The sequence below is a fragment of the Chenopodium quinoa genome, unplaced genomic scaffold (genome assembly GCF_001683475.1).
Source record: "Chenopodium quinoa cultivar QQ74 unplaced genomic scaffold, ASM168347v1, whole genome shotgun sequence".
In the NCBI taxonomy this organism is placed as follows: Eukaryota; Viridiplantae; Streptophyta; class Magnoliopsida; order Caryophyllales; family Amaranthaceae; genus Chenopodium; species Chenopodium quinoa.
Genome location: NW_018743920.1, coordinates 8,834,260 through 8,856,874, shown reverse-complemented (window position 1 = coordinate 8,856,874; position 22,615 = coordinate 8,834,260). Strand labels below are relative to the sequence as shown.

Genomic DNA, 22,615 nt, shown 5'->3' with positions numbered 1-22,615 from the left:
AACCATCCCATAGGTTTTCTGAAGCAGATTCAAGGATAAGAGATCAAGGGATCTGAATTAAGGTCGGTGACAAAGTAAAAATGGCGGATTACCATTTCGTGTACAAGGACGTTGAAGGAACTTCTACACAGTGGGACGACATCCAGCGGAAGCTCGGAAACCTCCCTGAAAAACCGCCGGCGTTCAAACCGCCTCCATTTGTTCCGGCGGAAGACGAGGATTCTAAACCTAAAGACAAATCATGGATCGATTCAAAAACCCATGATGAGCTCGAAGATCTCGAGGATGATCTCGACGATGATCGATTCCTTGAAGAATACAGGTTTCTTACTTCAATTTCGATTTCGATTTCAATTTTTAGGGTTTTACTTTTGATTTATTACTGTTTATTAATGCAATGGTGGGAATTTTCAATTGTAGGAAGAAGAGGTTATCTGAGATCAGGGAAGCTGCTAAAGTTGCAAAATTCGGATCGATTATTCGAATTTCTGGGTCGGATTTTATCCGAGAGGTTTCTCAAGCTTCCCCGGAAATTTGGGTTGTTGTTATTCTCTATAAAGAAGGGTGAGTTTTTAATAAAGGAATGCTTTTTTGCTGTATGACATTGCTTGAAGATTAAATTGTGCACTTTGAAGTGATGTTCATATAATATCCTTTGATAGCATTTGAATGATTAATTGATTGATTGAATGATAGCTTATGGCCTATATGAATATCATGTATATCATTAAGTCACTGTTTTGCTCTAATCATGAAGTTATGATTGATGTATCCAAATTGACGGTGCCACTTGCAAAGAAAGGCTTGTTTTTGGTGCTGTTCTGGACATATTTACTAACAATTCTGCATAATTGGCCAATGCATAGTCTTATCAGACATCAGTAGCATGTCGTGTTATAATTGTTCAAGTAGTTTTTAGGCCCAGGCGATGCCCCGAGTTAATGCAGTATTTCCATGATAGAAATCCTTATTAATATTTAATTTTGATTGAATGGCAAGTAATATGGTAATAGATTAGTGGCTAACATGTTAGAATTTAAGCTTACGGTTGTGAAAAACTATGAGGAGAGCACCATGTGGCACCTAAACTTGTTTAGGAACGCCTTTTAATATATAGTATAGATAGCTGGTTGCTAATATTATGAATTCGGTTTTGTGTCGTATATCTGAGTTTCAAATTTCATTACACTGGCAGCTTTGCAGCATGTGAGATGTTAATGGGATGTTTGGAAGAGCTAGCAAGGAGATATCCAGCAACAAAGTTTGTCAAGATAATATCTACGGATTGTATTCCTAACTATCCTGATTGTAATTTACCCACACTGTTGGTATACAATAATGGTGCTGTCAAAGCAAACTATGTGGGATTGAGCAATTTTGGAAGGCGATGCACACCTGAAGGTATACTCTTCTTTATGAATTCTTTTTGTTGATGTTTTTGCTTTAATGGCACTATGTTGTTAGTTTTTGAAAGGTGGCTGTAGAAATATTGAATGCTTGGTTATTTTCTTATGAGCAGCAACAATTAAATGGCAACTGGCAAGTGGTCTATGTTAATGAAAGGCAGATTTCTGTTTTTATTGTTTATGACTGATTTCTATTTTTGTACTTTAGGTGTCGCACTTGTTCTCTGTCATTCGGATCCCGTGCTTAATGATGGTCAGTCTAGCAGTGATTCATCCAGGAGATCTGTTCTCGACGGGGAGAGTAAGAGGCTCATTGAAAAGTTTGTTGCAGAGCGTGAAAATGCAGAGGATGATGGTGCTTCAAGTGATTAACTGGTCTAGGGTCTAAATTAGCGAAGTTTTTGAATTTGGACTCTTCTTTTTAAGGTGTTTTTTTTTTTTTTTTTTTTTTTTTTTTTTTTGAATTTGGACTGAGGGTCTTTGATTATGGGAATGAAGTACTCTATTTGAGTTATGACGGTTCCAGCAGATTCCCAAAATTGAAACTATGTGAAAAAATGCTTTATGTGTTAGATTTTAGAGCAGCTCAACATCACTTTGCTTACATATTGTAATCCAGCCTACTTATGTAGATTGTTTTGTGCTGTATTTTTTTTCACAAAAATTGCACTGGTTCTTCTTATCTCTTATAGTACTTGTATAAACTTTTTGGCGTTTATTTTATTTCATTGAATTATGTTTCTCTCTTCTCCTCTTGTATATGCTTTACCTGAGGTGTTACATAAATTATATCTTGGGCTAAGTTTGATCACGATATACCCTTTATGTCCTTCTCCTTGTTAATCTTTGATTTCCTTTTCTTTACTTTGCTTCTATACATGTCTCCTAGTCTTATCTGTTGCTGTGATTTGTGAGTTTGAGCCACATTTGATGAAGTTAAAGTTCTATTGGAAGAAGCTGCTGCTCCTGAGGTTACATGCTGTAAAGTGTAAATAGGCCAATTGTTATGGACATGTCACTGCAGGGTTAGTTGGGCAGAATTCAAGCTAATCATCCAAAGTTAAATTACAAAATGTCTACGGAGATTGGAGGACTTGGCAAGGGTCCACTTTAAAGGTAAGAGCTTCCATCGCCTGAAGATTTAAATTAATGTTTTTTTGTATCCTGAAGGGATTGATAAAGTCATATATCTCCTAATCAGAGTAGTCACTCTGAAGTCAGACTTATAAACATAGGTTCATTGTTTAATATATGCGATTCATAACTTGGTTTAGTTGTTGTTCTTCTTCTTCTTGTTGTTGCTGATATATTTAGTATAAGATGATATTGCCATTTCTATAATATTCCTTAAAGGTTGAAATTGCAATCTTCTTGAAATCTTCCATCCTTCCCTGGGTTCTAACTTCTAAGATTTTGGGTTAATGGACTGTTTATTAATCTTCAGTCTGACTGACTTCTCATTTTGGCTAGAGTACTGAAATGGATAATGACTGATGAAACCTGAAATGTTGAAGTCAAGAAGGGGCATTAATGTCATTTGGATTTTAAACGTGCTGGAAATAAGGCTTGGTATATGAGTGTCAAATCTGCTGGTATAGAATAAGAGTTAAGCTGTGGAACAGTCATTAATAATTAAGACTGATAGATGGTATCAAGAGATGACATGGAAGAATATCTAACCTTGTGTTGAGTTGGAGAATGAATTTAATGCAATGTACCCTTTAAGTTTCTGATGTGGTGAATTAACAGGCCATTACATCGAAAATCTTAGTTGTTTTTGAGTTTGATTGGTCCTTTAAGATGCTAGCATCGTATGATCGTAGTATACTTGCCTATTGTATGGGTATCTTCTCATGCATTGATTCATATTAATGTAACATTCTTTGTTTACTCAGCTGTTATTCATGAACAACTTTGAGATGGTGTTGGCATTTGCTCATGTAAATGGCTGACTGGCATTGATATTGAGGTCTTCAGACAGCAGCTGAAAACCAGAAATGAAAGACATTTTGGTCTACTGCCTGCCTTTGTAGTGTTTCATTATTGTCTCCAGGTATATTGTTGCATTTTGGATTCTCAATGTTTTGTTGTAACTACTAGCTTGCCTGCTACACTGAAGATTTTTGCTTAACTTTTCTGGGATGACTTTTGCCGTAAATGGCTGACTGTTAAAGATACTGCTACTTATTGGTCATACATTTTAAGTAGCTGTCCTCTAATTTTTTTTTTTTTGTACTAATGACTTTTTCTGAATTAGATCTATATTTAAAAATAGAATAAAAAATATGCTGAATGATGTAATATAGATTTTTAATCATACCCTTATAAGCAAATCAGATCCAATAATAGTACTCTTCATATCTCCAAATGGCAATATTAGTTGTTGGCAAGTTGCCTAGTCAATTGACAATTTACTCCACTTTCTCCCTCTAACCTCACATGTTTCATAAAAAAAATAAGTCAATGTTATGTAATGCTTGAGGTGAGGTTATCCATTACCATATATCAATAACTACACAGAACTAGTCAATGTCAGAGGAGTTCTTAGGACCTCTGAGGTGCTCTCTCTCCACCCCCCTAGTGCTTATGCAAAAGCCTCATATGCTCATTCTCCCTTTTAACTCATTGATTAATAGAATTCCTGATTTCTCAATGTCATTTTCATTGTTCTTATGCTTGATTTATCATCAAATAGCAGTTTATGGTCGATCACTCTGCCGTGTTGGACTGTGGTCAGGATTGTTGGTTTTGCTGGCAGCTGTGGCTATATTGTCCCCTGAGTTTGCCTTTTTATGGGCTTCCCATAGATGTGGGGTCCTTGGTTATGTGAGAGTCCCACTGGATTTGCCTGGAACAAGTTTGTGTTTGCCTACTCATGTGGTCAAAGGGCCTTCTTATCATGTTTATATCCCAGTTATATTGGCTCCAGTCATTGTGACTTGTTCTGGTTTGGTGCTTTCATCATGTGGCTTGTCCTACATCTAACTACAAGCCTTGTGTGGATTTGTCATGTTATCTATGTGAGTGAGAGCCAACAATGATCAAAAGGGATGTTTTTGTGTGTGTTGGGGGGGGGGGTAGGAGGGAGAATTTTCAGACATCATTTTAAATATTAATTTTGGGCACATCTATCATTGCCCGAAACAATGTTTTTCAATGTGTTGATGTATTCTGACTAAGAGATGATTTTGTTTCTACCGTGTTTGATGGATGTAAAAGTGATGTTTAATACTTCTTTTTACATCGTTCATTTGATTCACCAAAATTATCTTATCTTAATGCAATAAAAAGTACTAGGGGAGAGAGGGGGAACAAGTAATACGGAGTACTAATACCTTGTCTTGCCCAAACGAGGTTGGCTATGTGTTATAGGCTCTAATCTTGGCTTTATCTTGTGGATTGTCTAATCGCTGTTTGCTGAAGGATCCCCCTTTGACATGAAAGTGTAGCTTTATGACCATGACACATGCATATTTCATACTTTCTCCGTTTTTTATTTGATGCATCACTTTCCATTTATGGAAGTTTCAATTTAGATGCATCACTTTCCTTTTTAATCAATAAATTCTCTCTATCTCTCTCATATCACATGGGCCCTCTCTACTTTTTCTCTCTATCTCTCTCTACTCCAAAAACTGCCTAGGAGTCCGCAATTTCTAAAATGATGCATGCAATAAAAAACGGAGGAAGTATTAATATTTCGGAACAAGGTTTCTGTTTGCAGCGATTGATGAGATAAAATGTTGAAACTTAATTTGTTAGTGTGAGTAGGTCTGTTGTGGGAGTTTAAGTTGTGCTTTGATGAATTGATACATGATTGATAGATGATGGATAATAGAAATTGGTTATTGAAGGTGAGATAACGTGGAAAAGGTGAGTGACTCTCGTTGCTCTTTTGTGATCATGCAGACTGATGAAGAGCAGCACGGAGATAAACTGCTGTATGAAGTTGCCTCCAAAAGGTTTCCAGATTATGTAAGATACACCATCAAATATATATAATCCCCTCTTTCAAAATCATGACTCATTTATCAGATGTCATGTCCTAAGCAAATTCTGCGAAATTTGAAAAAAAAAAACTCATTTTCTTTGATTATCTTTTGAAAAAAACAGTCTGTGAACCCAAATATTATATGATGCTGTAGAACATTTGTATTGCAGAGATGCAATGATAAAATGATTTGAAGCTCTAAGGGAATGGAATGTCGGATGCAATTGGCAACAATGGGGTATATTGAGGCCTCAAAAGGTGGATCAATTCAGTCCCAGAATCTGGGCAAGAAATTCTCCTGCATACATTTCTTCTTATTCCCAGATAAGACTAATTCTTTTTATGATAAGCTGAATATTTTACTGGAGTAGATGATTGGATCATACTCTTATTCTGACATACTAGTTGGGTAACCACCAGACAGTTGAATCTTTCTATATGTCTATCTTAATCTCTTGTGCAATCTCTTTTTACCTACTATATTTAATATAATTAATGGCCTATAATGCTTGAGGTGAGGTTATCCATTACCATTACTAAACAGAAACAGTCAATGTTAGAAATGTAATGGTGTGCCCTCCTCTTCTTTATTGATTAATAATTTTTATTACTTTCTCGTTCTTCCCCTTAACAAACTAATAAGTAGAATCCTTGAATTCATATTACATTTGTTATTATCAATCAAGATGTCCCTCTCATTAGCCTTGAGCTCATTTTATCATCAATTAGCAACTTACAGTCGAACGCTCTACCGTGCAGGGATGTGGACGGGTGTGTTGGTCATGGTGGCAGCGGTGGCTGCATTCTTCCCTGAGCTTGCCTTCTTATGGGCATCCCGTGGATGCGAGGTTCATGGCTACGTGAAGATTCCTCTGGATTTGCCCGGAAAGAGTATGTGCTTGCCTTCCCATATGGTCAAGGGAACTTCGTTGGATGCTTTCGTCCCACTCATATTTGCTCCCATTGTTGTGGTTTGTTCTGGTTTTGTTCTAAAATCCTTCGGCTTGTCCTACAACCAACAATCAGATAGGATCATTTAGAGAGAAATAGATTAAGATGTTTGGGAAGATGTATCATTACTTTTAAGGTCTGATTTTAGATGTGTAATTATCTGTACTGCTTTTTTGTTAGCTTTGATTACTTGATTCTGTTAATAGTTGAGTTGACTTTGCTATCAATGCACACCAAAATTCAATAAATCATGCACCTCATTGTACTCCTTGCTAGTTACTATAAGCCTGTAATTGTATAGCCGAACGGTTTCCTCTACTACCAATATCGATTAATGTCTATCATACACCTACTCCTTTCGTCGTGTGATTATTTCCACATATTTTGATAAAAAGCTACTGCATAGAATAAAAGAAAGCGGAGAGAGTAATTTAAAAATCTACTCCGATTCATAGAAAAATACAGTAGTAATCACCAAGAGTATTTCAGAAAAACAAAAATTATAAAATGGCGTCGCCCGGACTCGAACCGGAGACCTTCAGTGTGTTAGACTGACGTGATAACCAACTACACCACGACACCATTTCTGTGCTATTTTTTTTGCAAAATCAAAATTCTTTAATAAATTTATCAAATCAATTAAAATATCTCCACTGAATATTCCGAGTCATACAAACACAGCGTTATTTACTTATTTTCCTCTATCATCTTCCCACTCTCTCTCTCTTCTCTCTCTCATCCTCCTTTTGAGCCAACCCTAGATCTCTGTTTTTCCCCAATTTTCTTCCTTCTTCAATTTTCTCTCTCCTCCTCTTCTTCTTCTTCTTCTTCATCATCACATCTTTCAATGGCAATGGAAAATCGGTTAAACATGTCCCTCGACGATCTCATCAAGATCAACAAATCTTCTTCTGGCCGCGGCGGCGGCGGCGGTGGCGGTAGAGGCAGAGGTGGCGGCGGCGGTAGAGGTCATTCCGGCACCGGACCTTCTCGAAGATTCAATAATCGCGTCGCCAATCGTTCCACCCCGTATTCTATGCCTATGTCCAAGGTTTTCATCTTTTCTCTCTCTTAGGGTTTTCGTTTTTTTTTGCCGTTTAAGTCTCACAATTTTTGTTTGTTTGTTTATTTTTCGAATTTTTGATTGAGTAGTTTGTAATTTGGTTTTATTTATCTCAGGCGCCTGATTCTTTTTGGCAGCATGATATGTTTGGTAATCAAGGTGGTACTGGTGTTGGTGGTGGTGGTGGTGGAGCGTCTTCAATTGAGACTGGAACTAAGCTTTACATCTCTAATTTGGATTACGGTGTTTCTAATGACGATATCAAGGTATTAATTTTTCGCCAATTTCTCCCCTATATTGTTTCTATTGAGGAATTTTAGGCAGTATTGATGTTCGTTTAGTGTTAAATTTATGGTTAGCTTGAAACTTTAATTATATACTTCGTATCATGTATTAGAGCTGATTATTGATTAAGTATGTTTTAAAAAGGTGGATGTTCGTGTGAACTGTTTTTGTTTGTGGGGGTGGGGCTAAAGAGTATGTAAACATCAAGATTTATTTGAGAATTTTCAATGTGGCTAATTAATCGTTTGAATTCATGTAATGTTTTTTTTTTTTTTCCTTAAACATATTTATCCAATTGCCAGTGCTGTGTGATGATTTGAATTGTCCAATAGTGGGGTTAAATAAACTAATTTTGAAAATATCATAAGTTTGTTATTGTAATATATTATGAACTGGTACGTATTATACTGGTACTTTGTTAATCCTATATATCTGGACAATTCATTTACAATATTTGGTTAGGATATAAGTTTTGCACTTTGTTTGGGTAAGAGGAAATGGAAGGAAGGGGATGGAAGTAAAAAGAAGGGGATCAATCTCCCTTATTTGGATAATGGATTGGGGGAGGAAGAGGGAGGTATCTATTTTCCCTCCCTCATTAATAACAACAATCCTTGGAGAGATTTGGAGGGAAAATGGAGCTCACCCCTTTCCCTTCCCTCTCTCCTCCCCTTCTTTGCTATCCAAACAAAGTGTTTTTCCTGGCTGTTTGTATTCTATCACACGTAGATTTTTTGATCATAGATAGAAGAAATTGATGGTGTTAATCCTAATGTTTTCTGGACTAAATGATAACAGGAGCTCTTTTCTGAGGTTGGTGACCTGAAACGTTATGCTGTTCATTACGATAGGAGTGGGAGATCGAAGGTATTAGGGCTTTCTGTTTCTCCTCTTTTCCAGGAATTTCGTGCGGATCTATACAGTAGATGTTTAGACTGGGTTTTATTTATCAGGGAACTGCTGAAGTTGTATTTTCACGGAGAGGAGATGGTCTGGCTGCTGTCAAGAGGTATAATAACGTAGAACTTGATGGTAAACCAATGAAAATCGAGATCGTGGGGACAAATGTTGCAGCTATGGGAGCTTTACCTCCAGTTTTTAATGGCGTTGGTAGGAATCCACCTGGTCCTAGAAGGTACTTGTTCTTATACTTTGATACTTTGTTCTTTTTTTTGGTATCTGAACAGTTAAAGATATTTCTCTTTATCTTGTCAGATCATGCACTTAATTGGATATGTGGGTGTAGCTATGCATTGTGTTATTTTTGTTGGTCTATATACTTCGTACTTTGTAACTCTTTGCTCTTCCTTGCTACCAGTCTGAATAATAAGTGTGACATAATGACTTCTTGGAATTTACTATACCTAGGTGGCTGGGACTTTTACAAACTGTATCTTGTCGCTTACTCTTTTTCTTTTGAACAGGGTTGGGGGGAGGATAATGTCCAATAATTGAGCTGTTTATCTTGTTTAATTCTGACATACTTGTGTCATCTGCAACTATTATAATCATGTATAATAATTAGGCTGACAATGAATCTGGATCTACAATTTGATGGTTTCAGTTAATTGCCTGGTCCCTAGGACTAAAATATCAAGTTGGTTTATTGACTGACTGGATGCTCTGTGAATGCTGCTATTTCCATTCTAATCTTTGTGACTATTTGAGACTTGAGGCTTATTAATCTTGATGTTGGGGAAGAAGATTGAAGTGGAATAATTAAGACTATAAGAGATTGTATTTATAGAACTGTTATGGTCATTGAATACCAAGCTGTTTGCAACTATACATATACATGTATAGTAAGTGTTGGTGATATTTTTTAATTTTTATTTGTGAGAAGAGTTAACCATGGTATAACTGGATAATATGCATAGTGCTATACCGCTATTTATGATAAATGTAGTGTCCTGCTGGATTTTCTCTCCCAAATGGTATTTTAGATGGAAACCTCAGACAAATATTATTTAAATACGTTCATTTTATAATTGGCAACGAACTAATGGGTTGGCTTGTAATGAAAACGGTATTGATATCACCTTTCCACTAAAGGTTAAATGAAACAATCATGGTATTGATAATTCGTTCATGTTTTAATGAATGGGTTATTTGATGTCATTTTGAATATCATCTTGTCATCTTTACATGCTCATTGTTATTACCATTATATTAATAAGAGATGGACAGCAGCAATTTAAAACTTGATTTGGAAGTTTATTTGCTATAGTGTGCTTATAATTTTGGTTAAAAATAAAATGAAAATGGAGGTAGTAGAAAATCATGGGGATTAGAACTTCCCTCATGGCAAACAAATTACCAGGTCCCCTGTTGGTTATGGAAACTTCAATTTCCTTTGAATTAAACCAAACAAGATTAAGTTCCTAGGAATTGCAATTGTGAAGTGATTCCCATAGGATTTTACTTCCCTTGTAAACCAAACAAGCCCTAGTTATGCTAGCATAATGAATTAATTACCATGAATTACCTTAAAGTTACTCCCGCCGACACTTTTTAATTTTTATGCTTTAACCATTTTTCTCTCGCAAAAAAGATTCCAATTGTAAAGATTTAAAAGTGACAGAAGGAGTAGATATCATCTCATCAACATACTACATGATTTGCTACTCAACGATCATCGAGATGATGTCGCATCTTTCGAAGAAGTTGATATATCTGTTATTGCCTGAATATATTGTGAGCTGTTTCTTGTTCTAGTTTTCTTATCTAATTGTCGGCAGCAATGATCTTCAGGGAATTTTCTGGTATCTAACATCTCAGTTACCTGTTATTGATAACGTTGTCATAATTCAGTTTTTTTAAATATTTTTTTTTCCAATCTCACAGTGGACAAGGAAGAGGTGGTGCAATGGGACGCATTCGTGGAGGCCGTGGTTCTGGTTCTGGTTCTGGCAGAGGCCGTGGCAGGGGAAGAGGCCGTGATGAAAAGGCATCAGTATCTGTAGATGACCTGGATGCCGACTTGGACAAGTATCACTCAGAAGCAATGCAGACCAACTAAGGCATAATATGGGTTTTTCTTTTGCCTTCTCTTGGGTCTAAAACCTATACTCTTGCAAGTTGCAACTGTGTCCTTGATGATCGTTTCAACTGTTTTGTTTAATTCTACCGACATCTTATTTTAGGCAAAGGCTGATAGAGGGCAGTAGTTGGATCATGGTATCAAAAGCTTGGGCTTTGTATCAGACTTCATATGGTTGGGGGTTGAATACCAATTAATGAACAGCTATTAGTATGTTTATTATTCAGATATAGATTTATTTGCACTTTCACTGTTTCATATATCTTGCAACGAAGTGGGATCTTTTTGGCTGTTCGAATACAATGTGGATAGACACCCTCAAGATCATGGAAGTTTGAATTTTTCTCATTCAGAGTGTCAGTATGCGGTCGATGAAGTTCTGGTTTTTTTTATCTTGGCATTTTGAGATTGGGCATGAGACTATGAGGTAGGTCTCTGTTTGCTCATTTGGCTATTTTAATTGTCTTTTGGTGCTTAAGCTAGTGTTTATGCAATTGACTTTTTTACTAGTGTTCAATTGTTATGTTTGTTACCTAGTTGGGTAAATCATTTTCTTAGCGGTTTGAAGGAACTTATTCAGATTAAATACCAGATCTTCTCTGGAGGATCTTGATAATTGCCAGGTTTTTTAGATGCCTGAAATCTGCTCTTGGGCTTTGAGTCTTCAGGAAAGTGAAGTTTGAAGAATCAAATTATGAAAATCTTATCTCAGCTGATTCTTGTTGCTTATAAATAGAGATGGAGCTGTGGTTAATTTATAATTTCTATGTTTGGTGTATATGTCAACATGCTGAAACCAGTTGATAATCTGCCTAAATGACATATCTTACCTGATTTACGTGGCCAGATGATTCGATTTGTTGTACATGGATTGTGTGTACTAGATCTTGTTTGCATATACTAGCTGCTTGATGATGTTACTCTCAATTCTGGCTGTTGTGACTGGGTTGTTATTTGCAACATGGTAATTTGGATTTCTCACGATTTTTCATGTTTGAAATGCTCAATGGGCGTGGTGTGGTGTCGTAGTCTCTTGCAGTTGAAGAAGCCAGTGTTCTGTAAACGAGTATTGGTTCCTCGTATAGCAACTTAGCAAATGTTTCTTGGTAAACAAAGGGTAGTGAAAGTCTACTGTGCTCTATAAGACTATTTGGGCCCCCCTTTCAAAAGTAGGCTTGGATTACTGGGTTTACAGTTAGTGTTTTACTAGTGAGATCGTCTTGATGGAAGTTCATCTCTAAGGTTGCTCTTTAATTTACAAATGAAGTATTTTAGTGTATGCATTCTGTTGATTAACATATAGAACAATCATGTAGAGTTTAGTTACTGCTATTAACAAAAAGAATTGTGATTATGTTAATAATTAATAATCAGATTATGATAAATGCATTCTTAACCGTGATATATTTCGTGTTTGTCTGTTGATGTCACTTGTAACATTTTCTGAATTTCTTTTGTAGGATAGAAGTGTGTTTGGTTTTACATTTTGGAAATTGTGGGGTGTAAAACGTTCCAAGTATTAGAGTTTTTGCTCTCAATTAGGTAGTTTGGAATAGTATTTGCATGATTGCATCAGTATTACTGTTCCCACACATTTGAGAGTCATTTTTAAAATTTTTATTTCTTTCTTTTGATTTTTATAATATGAGGCGATTTACTCATTTAGAATGAGTGGTCAAGCACATGACCGAGCATTCAACAATCAACAGTAAGAATTCCAGTTAGGATCAGGAGTGTTTAGTTTCTCTTTTGGACCCTAACACTTGGTAGTTGGTACCCCTTTCAATTCAATTTTGTGAGGGGAAATATTTGATTGACTCTAGCCTTTAGGTGTTGCAGATTTCTAGTTCTGGGGATATGATCTATTTTGCGATTAAGTACTTGTGAGGATGGTTTTGCGGCGGCATCCTGTGAATTCGACTTGTACAATTTTCCATAGTTACTTTCAAAATGAAAATTACTTTGAAGGCCTTCTATGGTAATTGGTGATCGAGCTTATTGCGTGCATTTGAGTATGAAAGATTTGGGCTGAGAATAATAAAACCATTAGGATTTGGTTAAGAGTGGTGACATATTAATTACTTGCAAGTTTATACATTATTCTTCTTCAATTACATTACGTGATATAGGATGAGAGAAAAACATTGTCCTATAAATTACTGTTAGATTAGTCTGAATGAGTACCTTCTTTTTTTGGATGAAGCTCACGGAATACTTTATGATAATCTCATTTTTAAATTTTTACAAATGCATTATTAATGATATAAACTATTGAAGGTATCCATTGGTAAACATGAAATACGTATGTTACAACCGAGTAAAAACTAATTTATGTAGAAACAATAAGATATGTGCTTGAATTTTACATTAAAGCTTTCGTTGCCCTCACAGCCAATACCTTAGATTCGAGCATGAAACTTGACAGCTCAAATCTCTCGATAGCTGTCTCCATGACACTGCAACTCTTTCTGGCCCAATTGCGATTGTTATGGTTTAGCAATATTACCAATGCCAAGCTTAAATAACAGTATAACAAACGAATTTATCTCCATTTCACATGTGATTAGATCTGCACCTTAACTATTTCTTTTTTATTAAATCAACCACAACAATGTATCTAACACACGAGACTTTACAATGATACATGTACTCGTACATGTGGAAAATCAATCAATAGAGGACGAAAGAGTGCTACAAAAGTTCCATTCCAGTCTTTTAGAAATGGAATTACATGTCTCTCTTGGACATCTTATGTCCCCTAAAAACATCCCAGCTTGAGACAATCAAACCTATCAAAGAATAAAACAGAGCTTTTACACAAGAGATTACAAAATGCCAACAGGAAGATGGCCAGTACCACGGATACAATAGTCGGAAGAACAGACTGATAAGATGCCGAGGATATTGCCCAACCTGTACATGCAGATGAATTTATCATTACAGAGCCAACCACTTCCACCGAGCAATACGAAGACAATGAGCGCAAAAACATAGACAATCATAGAACAAGTAACATGCATGCTTTCTCACCAAAACGACCCTTTTCTTCTTAAGGCACTAGATATGCCCCACCACATGCATACATACACCGATACATACCAGTACACCTAGTTGGCTAGTTACTTTAACTTCCCAGGTGAACAAGTCCCACTCACAACATTGCCTCCAGACATGCTAGTGTCCAAGCATCCACCCAATCGTGCAACTGCTACATTATATTTAGGTGGAAATGGGTAAGGAATCTTGGTGTTGTAGCCCAGAGATCTCTGTGTTCATCAGTTACAGCCAGAGATCTCTGGACATATCTTGGTCCTGGCATCATCCTATCCTGAGCCTAATGGGTACTACTATTACTTAACCTCAGGGCTCAGGCAATTAGATTCTAGACTTGACAAGGGGAAATAGCCATTTTAAGATTAAAGTCAACAAGTGTCAGCCCTCAAGCTGTCCATATTTCGCGTCTCCGCCATTTACATTTCATCAGGTAACGGGCTTTCCGGGTAGAGAGAGAATGGACGAAGAATGCAAATTACAGGCAGCCATCACTTTGTTTAAAATAGAGTGCAGCCTCCCCATTTTCACTTCATCTAGCCAATCCTAAAAACGTGGGTTCCTAAAGCTATCAACTATCACAGTGATGTTGCAGTATGGCACTCACAAGGCAACAATCATAGTACAATAACCCCTCTTCAGCTCAAATATTCACTCAAAATTAAAGTTTACTGCCTCTGAACTAATTGAAGGCTTCAGTCAGACATTAACCGAAATAAAGTAAAGAACATCCAACCAAGTGAGAAAGGCAAGCTAGAGCCAAAATTAAGTTCCATGTCTATACACAGGCTCTATAAATTTCAGCAATCTACCCAGCTATAAGCTGTACAATATCCAGCATCAATTACCATCTAGAATGGATCTAGAGAGGTACATAACACAGCCATATCCCTAAATAGTTCAACACCTATCGAGAGGTAACGCTGAAAACCGCAGGATCTAATTCATTCGGATACTTCACAAATTAAAATGACACAAGTTCAAACAATCTAATTCAGGTATATGCTTATAAATTCCAAGACATTAGTACTCACAGGAAAAAGTGCATCCAAAGCATCCCAAGCTGAGTGGCGAACAGCTCTTGTTGGATACATTGGACCTCCAGGAGAAGTAAAGCTGTACAAGCAAGTCTTCAGCCGTGTACTAGTAGTCATCCTAAGCTCCAAACCTAGAGCATTTGTTAATTGTCAGACAAGCCAAAGATATAAAACAAAGAAGCAGCACACCCAGAAATGTAAGAAACAAAGATTGAGCACTGATATCACATATAGGTAGTATCACCTTGAAGAACCTTAATTTGAGACAAGTAATGCAGCAAAACAGGCTCCACCTTCAACTTCAGAAGCTGTGTAGTATATTAAGTGGCAATGTGACTAAAATTAGTCCCAAGTTTCAAGGGATATAATATTTAGTCACACATTCAACACTTACCTGATCTGTGAGCTCAATGACAAACATGTCTGCTGGACCACCAACCAAGAATGAATTTGGAAAAGTAGGAAAGTTATTCAGAAAGTCGCCAAGCTTATCAACTGCAGGAAGGAAAGGTTAGAGCATTAATGGCAAAATAATGTAAGTCAATAAACACAACAGTATCAATTAAAAGACCCACCCGCATTGTAAAAGAAAATAAATCTTGACAATAGAAGAACCAGATCACGCTGAGCCTGACAAATGGTAGAAAAAGCATGATCAAGAGATGCCAGACAATAGACATCATCCACAGAACCAGAACAAATTGATCAACCCAAGCTCAAAGATAAGGATCATAATGTGTAATTCAAGGCCTTAGTCTGACCTGTAGTACAAGCTTGGTTAGCCGTGACTGATCCAATGTGACATCCTGAAGAAGATACTGAATGGGGCAGCAGAGTCAAAAATCTGATCAGGCAGTACAGGCTACCAAAATCTAAGAAACAAATAAAAAAATAATCAAATCATATATGTTGAAACTTACATGAAAGAGGGACTGGAAACGTCTAGTGTTGGTCTGGATGTCCATCCTAGAAAAATAATATGAATTCTCTAAGTATGCAGAAGCCAACACAAAATCAGTTAAGCAACAAACAAGCACAAAATCTCATTACACAATGGATGGATCAGTCACTTAAATATTAGGGATTAATCCTTTAAATCATCAAAACCGAAATAGGAGAGCATTACATAATGGAAGATCACATACCAGAAAACATTTGCAGAACCCTGAACAAGAGCAGATGAATAACGAAGAAGCTTCTCTGAGTCCTTAATTTCAACTTCAAAAAACTGCAAAAATAGACAAATAAAATATGCTCAACACAGATATTGAACACAGAAATAGGTTCTACTGGCCAAATCAAACATTTGCTCTCCTGTTTTACACAAGGTTAAGGATAAAATTATGGTATTAGCTAATCAGGCTTTCCACTCTCTCTTACCCCTAGAATCCACCTACCTAGAGGTGGTTATTGGACAGGTAACCAAATGGAACCCACTTTTGGCCCATCATAAGGCGACCCTTTTGTGACCTGACCTGCACCAACCCACCCAATAACCAGGCTTACTTCTACTTATCTACAAGGGCTAAAACTATAATTACAATAAACAAACCTGATTTACAAGATACAATGCGCTATTATTGCCAAAGGCTGAGCAAAGTATTGGAGAACACAGCCACAGCCAAATGTGTCATTCTCATTGGTTGGGTCAACAACATTAACTGATATGAATGCCTTTGAAGCTACTGTACTTCCAGAAATCAGAACCAGAATAATGTGCAAATCAAGACGGACTGATCTCTAATTTCAATAAGATGCTGTCCAATTATCTTCATCTTAACAAGTGGCTTATACAGTATTATAATCCTGCTTAAAGTTAAAACTATTCATCCGACACCCCATCCACCAACACTAAAACCAGGACTTTGGAGTTTGGAACCATACTTGATATCTCTAAACAATTGTATAATTAAATTTCAAAGACATCAATAATTGAGATTCTTGAGGACCAACGACCTCATGGTTGGGAAAATAGGGTATACTGAAGTACTTATGCTAGGCCGTAAGCTCAGTTTCCAGCCTGGAGCTAGTTCCCGTGGAAAGCTTCCTCAGTGTACCTCAAACTCACAAGGATCTGTTTGATACAAAAACCACCACCTACTATCCTAGTATACACAGCCTTACTCTACAGGCCCAAAAGAAAATAGAAGAGGCAATAGACTAGTTACATGGATTGCATAATCCACAATCCTAATTCAAGGGTCCTCGGGGAACACTAGTAAATAAAGATTAAAAAAAAAATTATCTGAACCAATGAAAAAAATCGAAACCCTAAACTATAACTTCAAAATGTATTACTTTACCCTTAAGTCTTGGCAGATAAAAAAGGGAGTATAAAAAAAATGATATCCAAAACTAACTTCAAGATGTAGTCACTAACATAGTAAAGTACCTAAAATCACGAGTATCCAACCAGTCTGTTTGTCAAGGCAACGCAAGGCTTAACAAGGCAAGGCAGTGCAAGGACAATCCAAGGCATCAAAAGGCACTTGAGTGTATCATAAGACATGATAATGTAGGGTGGGCCAAGGCATGAATTAGATGGTTCTGAGCACCAAATAGGCTTCTCGAGGCCCTCTTGGAACCTCCGGAATAACATTCATGCACAACGAAATCAAGTCCAAAACTGTTCACTAGAAGCCAAATTTGAAGGCTATAAATCCTAGAATACACGAAATCGGACCAATTTTGGTGGTTTGGGACACCAGCAATAACCTCAATGCATTCACGAAACTGAGTCCAAAAATATTGTCCGGAAGCCAAATTTGAAGGCTATAGACATGAAATGGGACCAATTTTGGAGGTTTCGAGACATTTTTGAAAAAACTCAGGATTGTAGAGGATGTATTATGGGGTCTTATAATGTTGTCCGGAACCATATATGGCTATTAGTCGGTCACATAAAAACTCGTGACAGCCTCGATTCAATGAAAGGAAGCATGCACATAAATGGTTAAATTGAAAGTTTAAAGGCAAAGCGGACGACTCCAACTACCCAAATGGCCTCCTCGAGTGTGGTATGGGCCATGGGAAGCACCTGATTTGTTTCCTTTCCGGGTTCGAAAAAGTAAAAAATTGTCCAAAACAGAAGGCTACAATCCACCTTTTTGGACCAATTTCGAATGTTTTGGGGACTGATGTAAAAATCTCTAGGGATGGTAGAGAATGCATCTTGAAGTCATCTAATATTGTTTGGAATCATATATGACCAATAGTCCGTCACATAAAAGTCTGTGATGATCTTGAGTTATTTAGGAGAAGCATGTACGTAAACGGTTAAATTGGTGATTTAAAGGCAATGTTGATGGTTCTAACCACCAAAATGACCTCCCGAGGTGTCGTGGGGTTCATGGAAAAAACCCCGACCTATTTTCTTTCCAGGTCCGAAAAAAGTCAAAAATTGTCCAAAAATGAAGGCTATAATCCACGATTTTGGACTAATTTTGGAGGATTTAGGGCACGGTGTCAAAAACACTCAAGATGGTATGGGATGCATTCCAAGGTCATATAATGTTGCTTAGAACCATATATGACCACAAGTTGGTCACATAAAGGCCCGTGGTGACCTTTAGTTAATTAGAGGAGGCTTGTACATAAACAATTAAATTGGCAATTTAAAGGCTAATCGGATGGTACCAACCTGGCCTCTTGACGTGTCATGGGGTTCATGGGATGAGCCTCTTTTCTTTCTGGATCCGAAAAAGTAAAAAAAATTGTCCAAAATTGAAGGCTTAATCCACGCTTTTGGACCAATTTCAAAGGTTTTGGGGATCAGTGTTAAAAACTCTTGGGATGGTAGGGGATGCATCCCGAAGTCATATAATGTTTTTTGGAACCATATATAATCACTAGTAGATCACATAAAGGCCTATGGTGGACCAAACAATAAGTAAAAAAAAAAAAAAATCAAAAAAAAAACTGAATATAGATTGCACAAATTTACCACGTGCTCCATAAAGGGCATAATCTCCAAACTATAAAAACAAAACAGGGAGGTAATAGAATAAATCTCAAGTAAATCAAACTCTCTTTTTGGCTGGATTCTATCCTTTGTCCCCCTCAATCCAGAAGGTTGAATTTTCTTCCTTAAAAATGCCCTTGATAATCAGTTCGGCTAAACTATTAGCAAGAGCCTTATGGCTTACCCACAATGCTGCCCATTGCTCATCAAAACATCAGCATATTGACAAATTTTATTAAGTGCCACAAAAAATTCACATACCCATTTGTGAAATAACAGAGCAAATATATGGGATGCAAATGACTGGCTCCATAGTTTCACAATCAAGTCAAGAATAGGCTGTCCATCCTCTGGCACCCGGATAAAATGGCCAGAAAGCACATCATAAAAACATAAGTGATCTTCTATGCCCTCTTCTGCAGGAACTATTGTTTCTGCACCCCTGCTGAGAATTATATCTGTTTTCAGTCCCAATGCAGAAAATTAGATTGTAAGACTAGGGTAACAAGGTAGACAACTCCTAGAGACAGTATATGACAGAATTCAATAAGCTCATATAGGTTGGCAATAACTATGTTCTCCAAAACGTACAGACCACAAAGTCAAGCAACACAGTATACACTGAATAATCACTTCATAGGTACTGACTACAGTGATCGCATTACAAATTAAACCAGCACAAACAAGTGGCCAAATACTTAAGAAGAAACAGAGAGTTAATAGCTAATTTAAAAGTCACAGGCTTAATTGACAGCAAACATGTGTACAAAAAGCACCCACAAATCACAAGGAAATTGTACTTCAAGCAGCAATAGCATTCCATCATGTAAACACAGACAACAACCATTCATCATCAGTGTCGAAAGAAGCTGAAAATCATGACTGGAACTCTGGAAGACCCCTAAGGAATACTGTCGGAGCTGTGGAAAACCTGCTTTAGTAACCAGAATTGCTTCCTAAAAATTATTAACCTTTGATTTCTACATATAACCTATGTAAGTTACAGACTTATGGCTGGCCAAGCCACATGTCTACAGATAATTTCAAGGTCTTCCTTCCATAATATCACATCTCTTTGGTTTTACATCATTTCAAGATTTGCAACAATTGGATGGAGTGCACATAAAAAGGGAGTGCTCATTTTTAAACAAATCCATATTATACGATGTACTTAATTTTAGCTCTTTTTTCCCGCAATTTACAAATGAAAGCAAGTTGGACAAGTCCCCAGATTTAATAAGTGATTTCTTAAAAAACCAAAACAAAAAACAAAGTTGCAACTTTGCAGACAATGCAAGGGGCAACTTGGTCTCACAATTTATGAAAACTGCTTTTATAGCAGCACACTCAACTCATGTCAAAAAAACCATCAAGATCAAGTTAAACAACTCACGTCTTTTGTATCTTTATCGGTTTTATCAACCATCACTAAAACACTGCAAGATTATAAACTTTTGCTAGACCTCCATAAACTAAGCTAAGAAAACTTTTGTTATCCAATTTCATCATCAAAGGCTCAAAGCCGCTCATTTTTGGTGTAGTTGCAAAATCAATTTACAAACAAATAGGTTTGATACACACACAACATTAGCTTCATTTCAATTGCACACTGTGGCATCACTAGTTTTGATAAACTAACACGCAGTCAAACAACAGCAAAACAGTTGCGAAACGAATATTTAATTCGATTTCTTTCAAGCCATACCATTTTACCATAATGCCAACCAGATTCTACTTAACCAACACATAATACCTATCAATTTAGTTCTTGCAAAAATCCAAACCAGATTGAAAACATAACCATTAGAGATGTAATTAGAGACAAACCTTTAGCACGGTCATCAACTTCCAACGCTATATCAGCAAATAACTCCTGCAGCACATTTCGCCGCTGCGAAGGACTCGCTTCTGCCTGTCAATCAATTCAATTAATCAATAAGTATCGAAAGTTACATGAAACAAATGAACTAGTACAAAGGAACTTTGAATCAATCAAAAATAGTACATGCAGCAAGTAATCGGTCAGATAAGATTTGAACAGAACCTATATCAAGTGAAAACATCAATCACATACTCACCAAATTACGTGAATTTTACAAAGTAAAATTTAAACAAGTTTACAAATCAATATATACTTAAACTTAAAATCTATTGCAGTATTTCATAGTTTATCAAGTCATAATTAACCAAAAACATTACTGAAAATTTCAAAAAATCAAAAAAAAAAATTCAAAAATTAGGAAAAAGTAAGCTCACTCGTTGAAGCTTCTTCTGGATTTCTTGAGAAAGAGCGGTGAGATAAGCGCGGCTTCGAGTCTCCGAATTTTGCTGCATTTTTCTGGTAATTAAAGCATCCGGATCCAATTCAAACCAAAAAATAAATCAATCTCTCACTTTTCGACGATAATGAGATTCGAACTTCCGCCGATAAAATGCGATAAGCTGAAAGTGACGATCTAAAACGGAATCAAATATAGAGTGAGAATGTATTTTTGACTTGCAATAAATTTGTGTAAGAGAGAAAATGAAATGTTGAAAATCTAAAACTGAATATGCATTTAATTTGAAGGTCGAAGAAAGTATACGAATTCAAAAGCGTAACGAAGAAGATAAACTGAAAGTTTGGTTTTCTGGAAAGTGGATGATGAATGATGATGCAGAACAGTGACAGGGAGAAGAGGAGAGAGAGAAAGAGATGACACGAAGACGCGGAAAAATAGAAAGTATGAATACGTGGAAGTGTTTTTTTTTTTTTTAAAGGATAGAATAACAGGAACAAAATGTGGTTTGAGTAGGTGTCAAAAACCGATCTGATTTGAAGTCGATCCGAAAAAATTAAATTCAAATTTTGACATATATGGTCACAATAAGTTAAACGACGCCCTTATTTTACCAAGTTTAACATTTAAACATAAATGAACATATATACCCTCAGGTGTACTCCATATTTTTCTTCCCTGGCCTCTTACTCAATCGTACATTCTCTCCTCCCAACAAACCACCACCAACCGAGGGCAAGGTCATCGGACACATCGCCGGAATTAAAGTCATTTTTTTTTTTTGTGGAGGGCAAACGCCAAAAATTTTCAAAACTCTAGGGAGAAACGCCTAGAATTTTCAAAAGTCCCTAGGAGATTCGAAAATTCTAGGCATTTCCACCCATAGAATTTTTCAGTTTTTTTGCGTTTTTTGTTTTTATCATAACTTTTTATCCAGAACTCAAATTAAGACAAATAATATATCGTTGGAAATCTCTAGAAGTCTATTTTCTAACCCAATTAGAATCATATCAATATCATTTTTAGATCTTAAGATATGGCTACAATACTAAGTTTGGTCCAAAACCAACACCCTTGCACTATTTTGATCATATGTTAATATCTAGAAATGATATTAACTTGATTTGAATTGGGTTGGAAAGTAAACTTCTAAAGTTTTCCAATGATATATTATTTGTCTTAATCCGAGTTTCGGATCAAAAGTTATGATAAAAACAAAAAACGAAAAAAAAAACTGAAAAATTCTACGGGATAAAACGCCTAGAATTTTCGAATCTCCTAGGGACTTTTGAAAATTTTAGGCGTTTCTCACCTAGAGTTTTGAAAAAATTAGGCGTTTGGCCTTCACAAAAAAAAAAAAAAAAAAAAAAAAAAAAAAAAAAAAAAAAAAACGACTTTAATTCCGGCGATGTGTCCAATGATCTTGCCCTCGGTCGGTGGTGGTTTGTTGGGAGAAGAGAATGTTAGATTGAGTTAGAACACGGAATACACGCGAAGATATATTTGTCCATTCATATTTAAATGTGGGCGTTACCCGATAAAATAAGAACG

General features: G+C 36.5%; 3 protein-coding genes and 1 non-coding gene across 5 annotated transcripts; 2 read left to right on the top strand and 2 right to left on the bottom strand.

Annotated features, from left to right (window-relative positions):
• Positions 1–80: 80 nt before the first annotated feature.
• On the top strand, positions 81–2,217 carry LOC110688465 (phosducin-like protein 3). The gene is made up of 4 exons (XM_021865218.1): positions 81–322; positions 421–564; positions 1,196–1,401; positions 1,615–2,217. Exons 1-4 carry the CDS (start codon positions 81–83, stop codon positions 1,776–1,778), a joined length of 756 nt encoding a protein of 251 aa, XP_021720910.1. The 3' UTR covers positions 1,779–2,217.
• Positions 2,218–6,856: 4,639 nt separating this feature from the next.
• TRNAV-AAC lies at positions 6,857–6,930 on the bottom strand. Its single transcript has one exon. It is a non-coding gene; the product is annotated as a tRNA-Val (tRNA).
• A 103-nt stretch (positions 6,931–7,033) lies between these two features.
• On the top strand, positions 7,034–11,084 carry LOC110688464 (THO complex subunit 4B-like). 2 transcript variants are annotated; one of them, XM_021865216.1, is made up of 5 exons: positions 7,034–7,399; positions 7,549–7,677; positions 8,495–8,563; positions 8,650–8,831; positions 10,541–11,084. In XM_021865216.1, the coding sequence occupies exons 1-5, from the start codon at positions 7,196–7,198 to the stop codon at positions 10,713–10,715; spliced, it is 759 nt and encodes a 252-aa protein (XP_021720908.1). In that variant the 5' UTR covers positions 7,034–7,195; the 3' UTR covers positions 10,716–11,084. The 2 variants fall into 2 exon arrangements, with proteins under 2 accessions (XP_021720908.1, XP_021720907.1); XM_021865215.1 differs by having other exon boundaries at positions 7,037–7,399; positions 7,528–7,677.
• Positions 11,085–13,258: 2,174 nt separating this feature from the next.
• Positions 13,259–21,952, bottom strand: LOC110688463. The gene is made up of 11 exons (XM_021865214.1): positions 21,042–21,952; positions 20,613–20,697; positions 19,047–19,243; positions 15,970–16,052; positions 15,745–15,790; positions 15,586–15,642; positions 15,400–15,454; positions 15,219–15,319; positions 15,069–15,132; positions 14,822–14,955; positions 13,259–13,649 (listed from the first exon to the last, which is right to left on the bottom strand). The coding sequence occupies exons 1-11, from the start codon at positions 21,117–21,119 to the stop codon at positions 13,464–13,466; spliced, it is 1,086 nt and encodes a 361-aa protein (XP_021720906.1). The 5' UTR covers positions 21,120–21,952; the 3' UTR covers positions 13,259–13,463.
• Between the last annotated feature and the right edge of the window lie 663 nt (positions 21,953–22,615).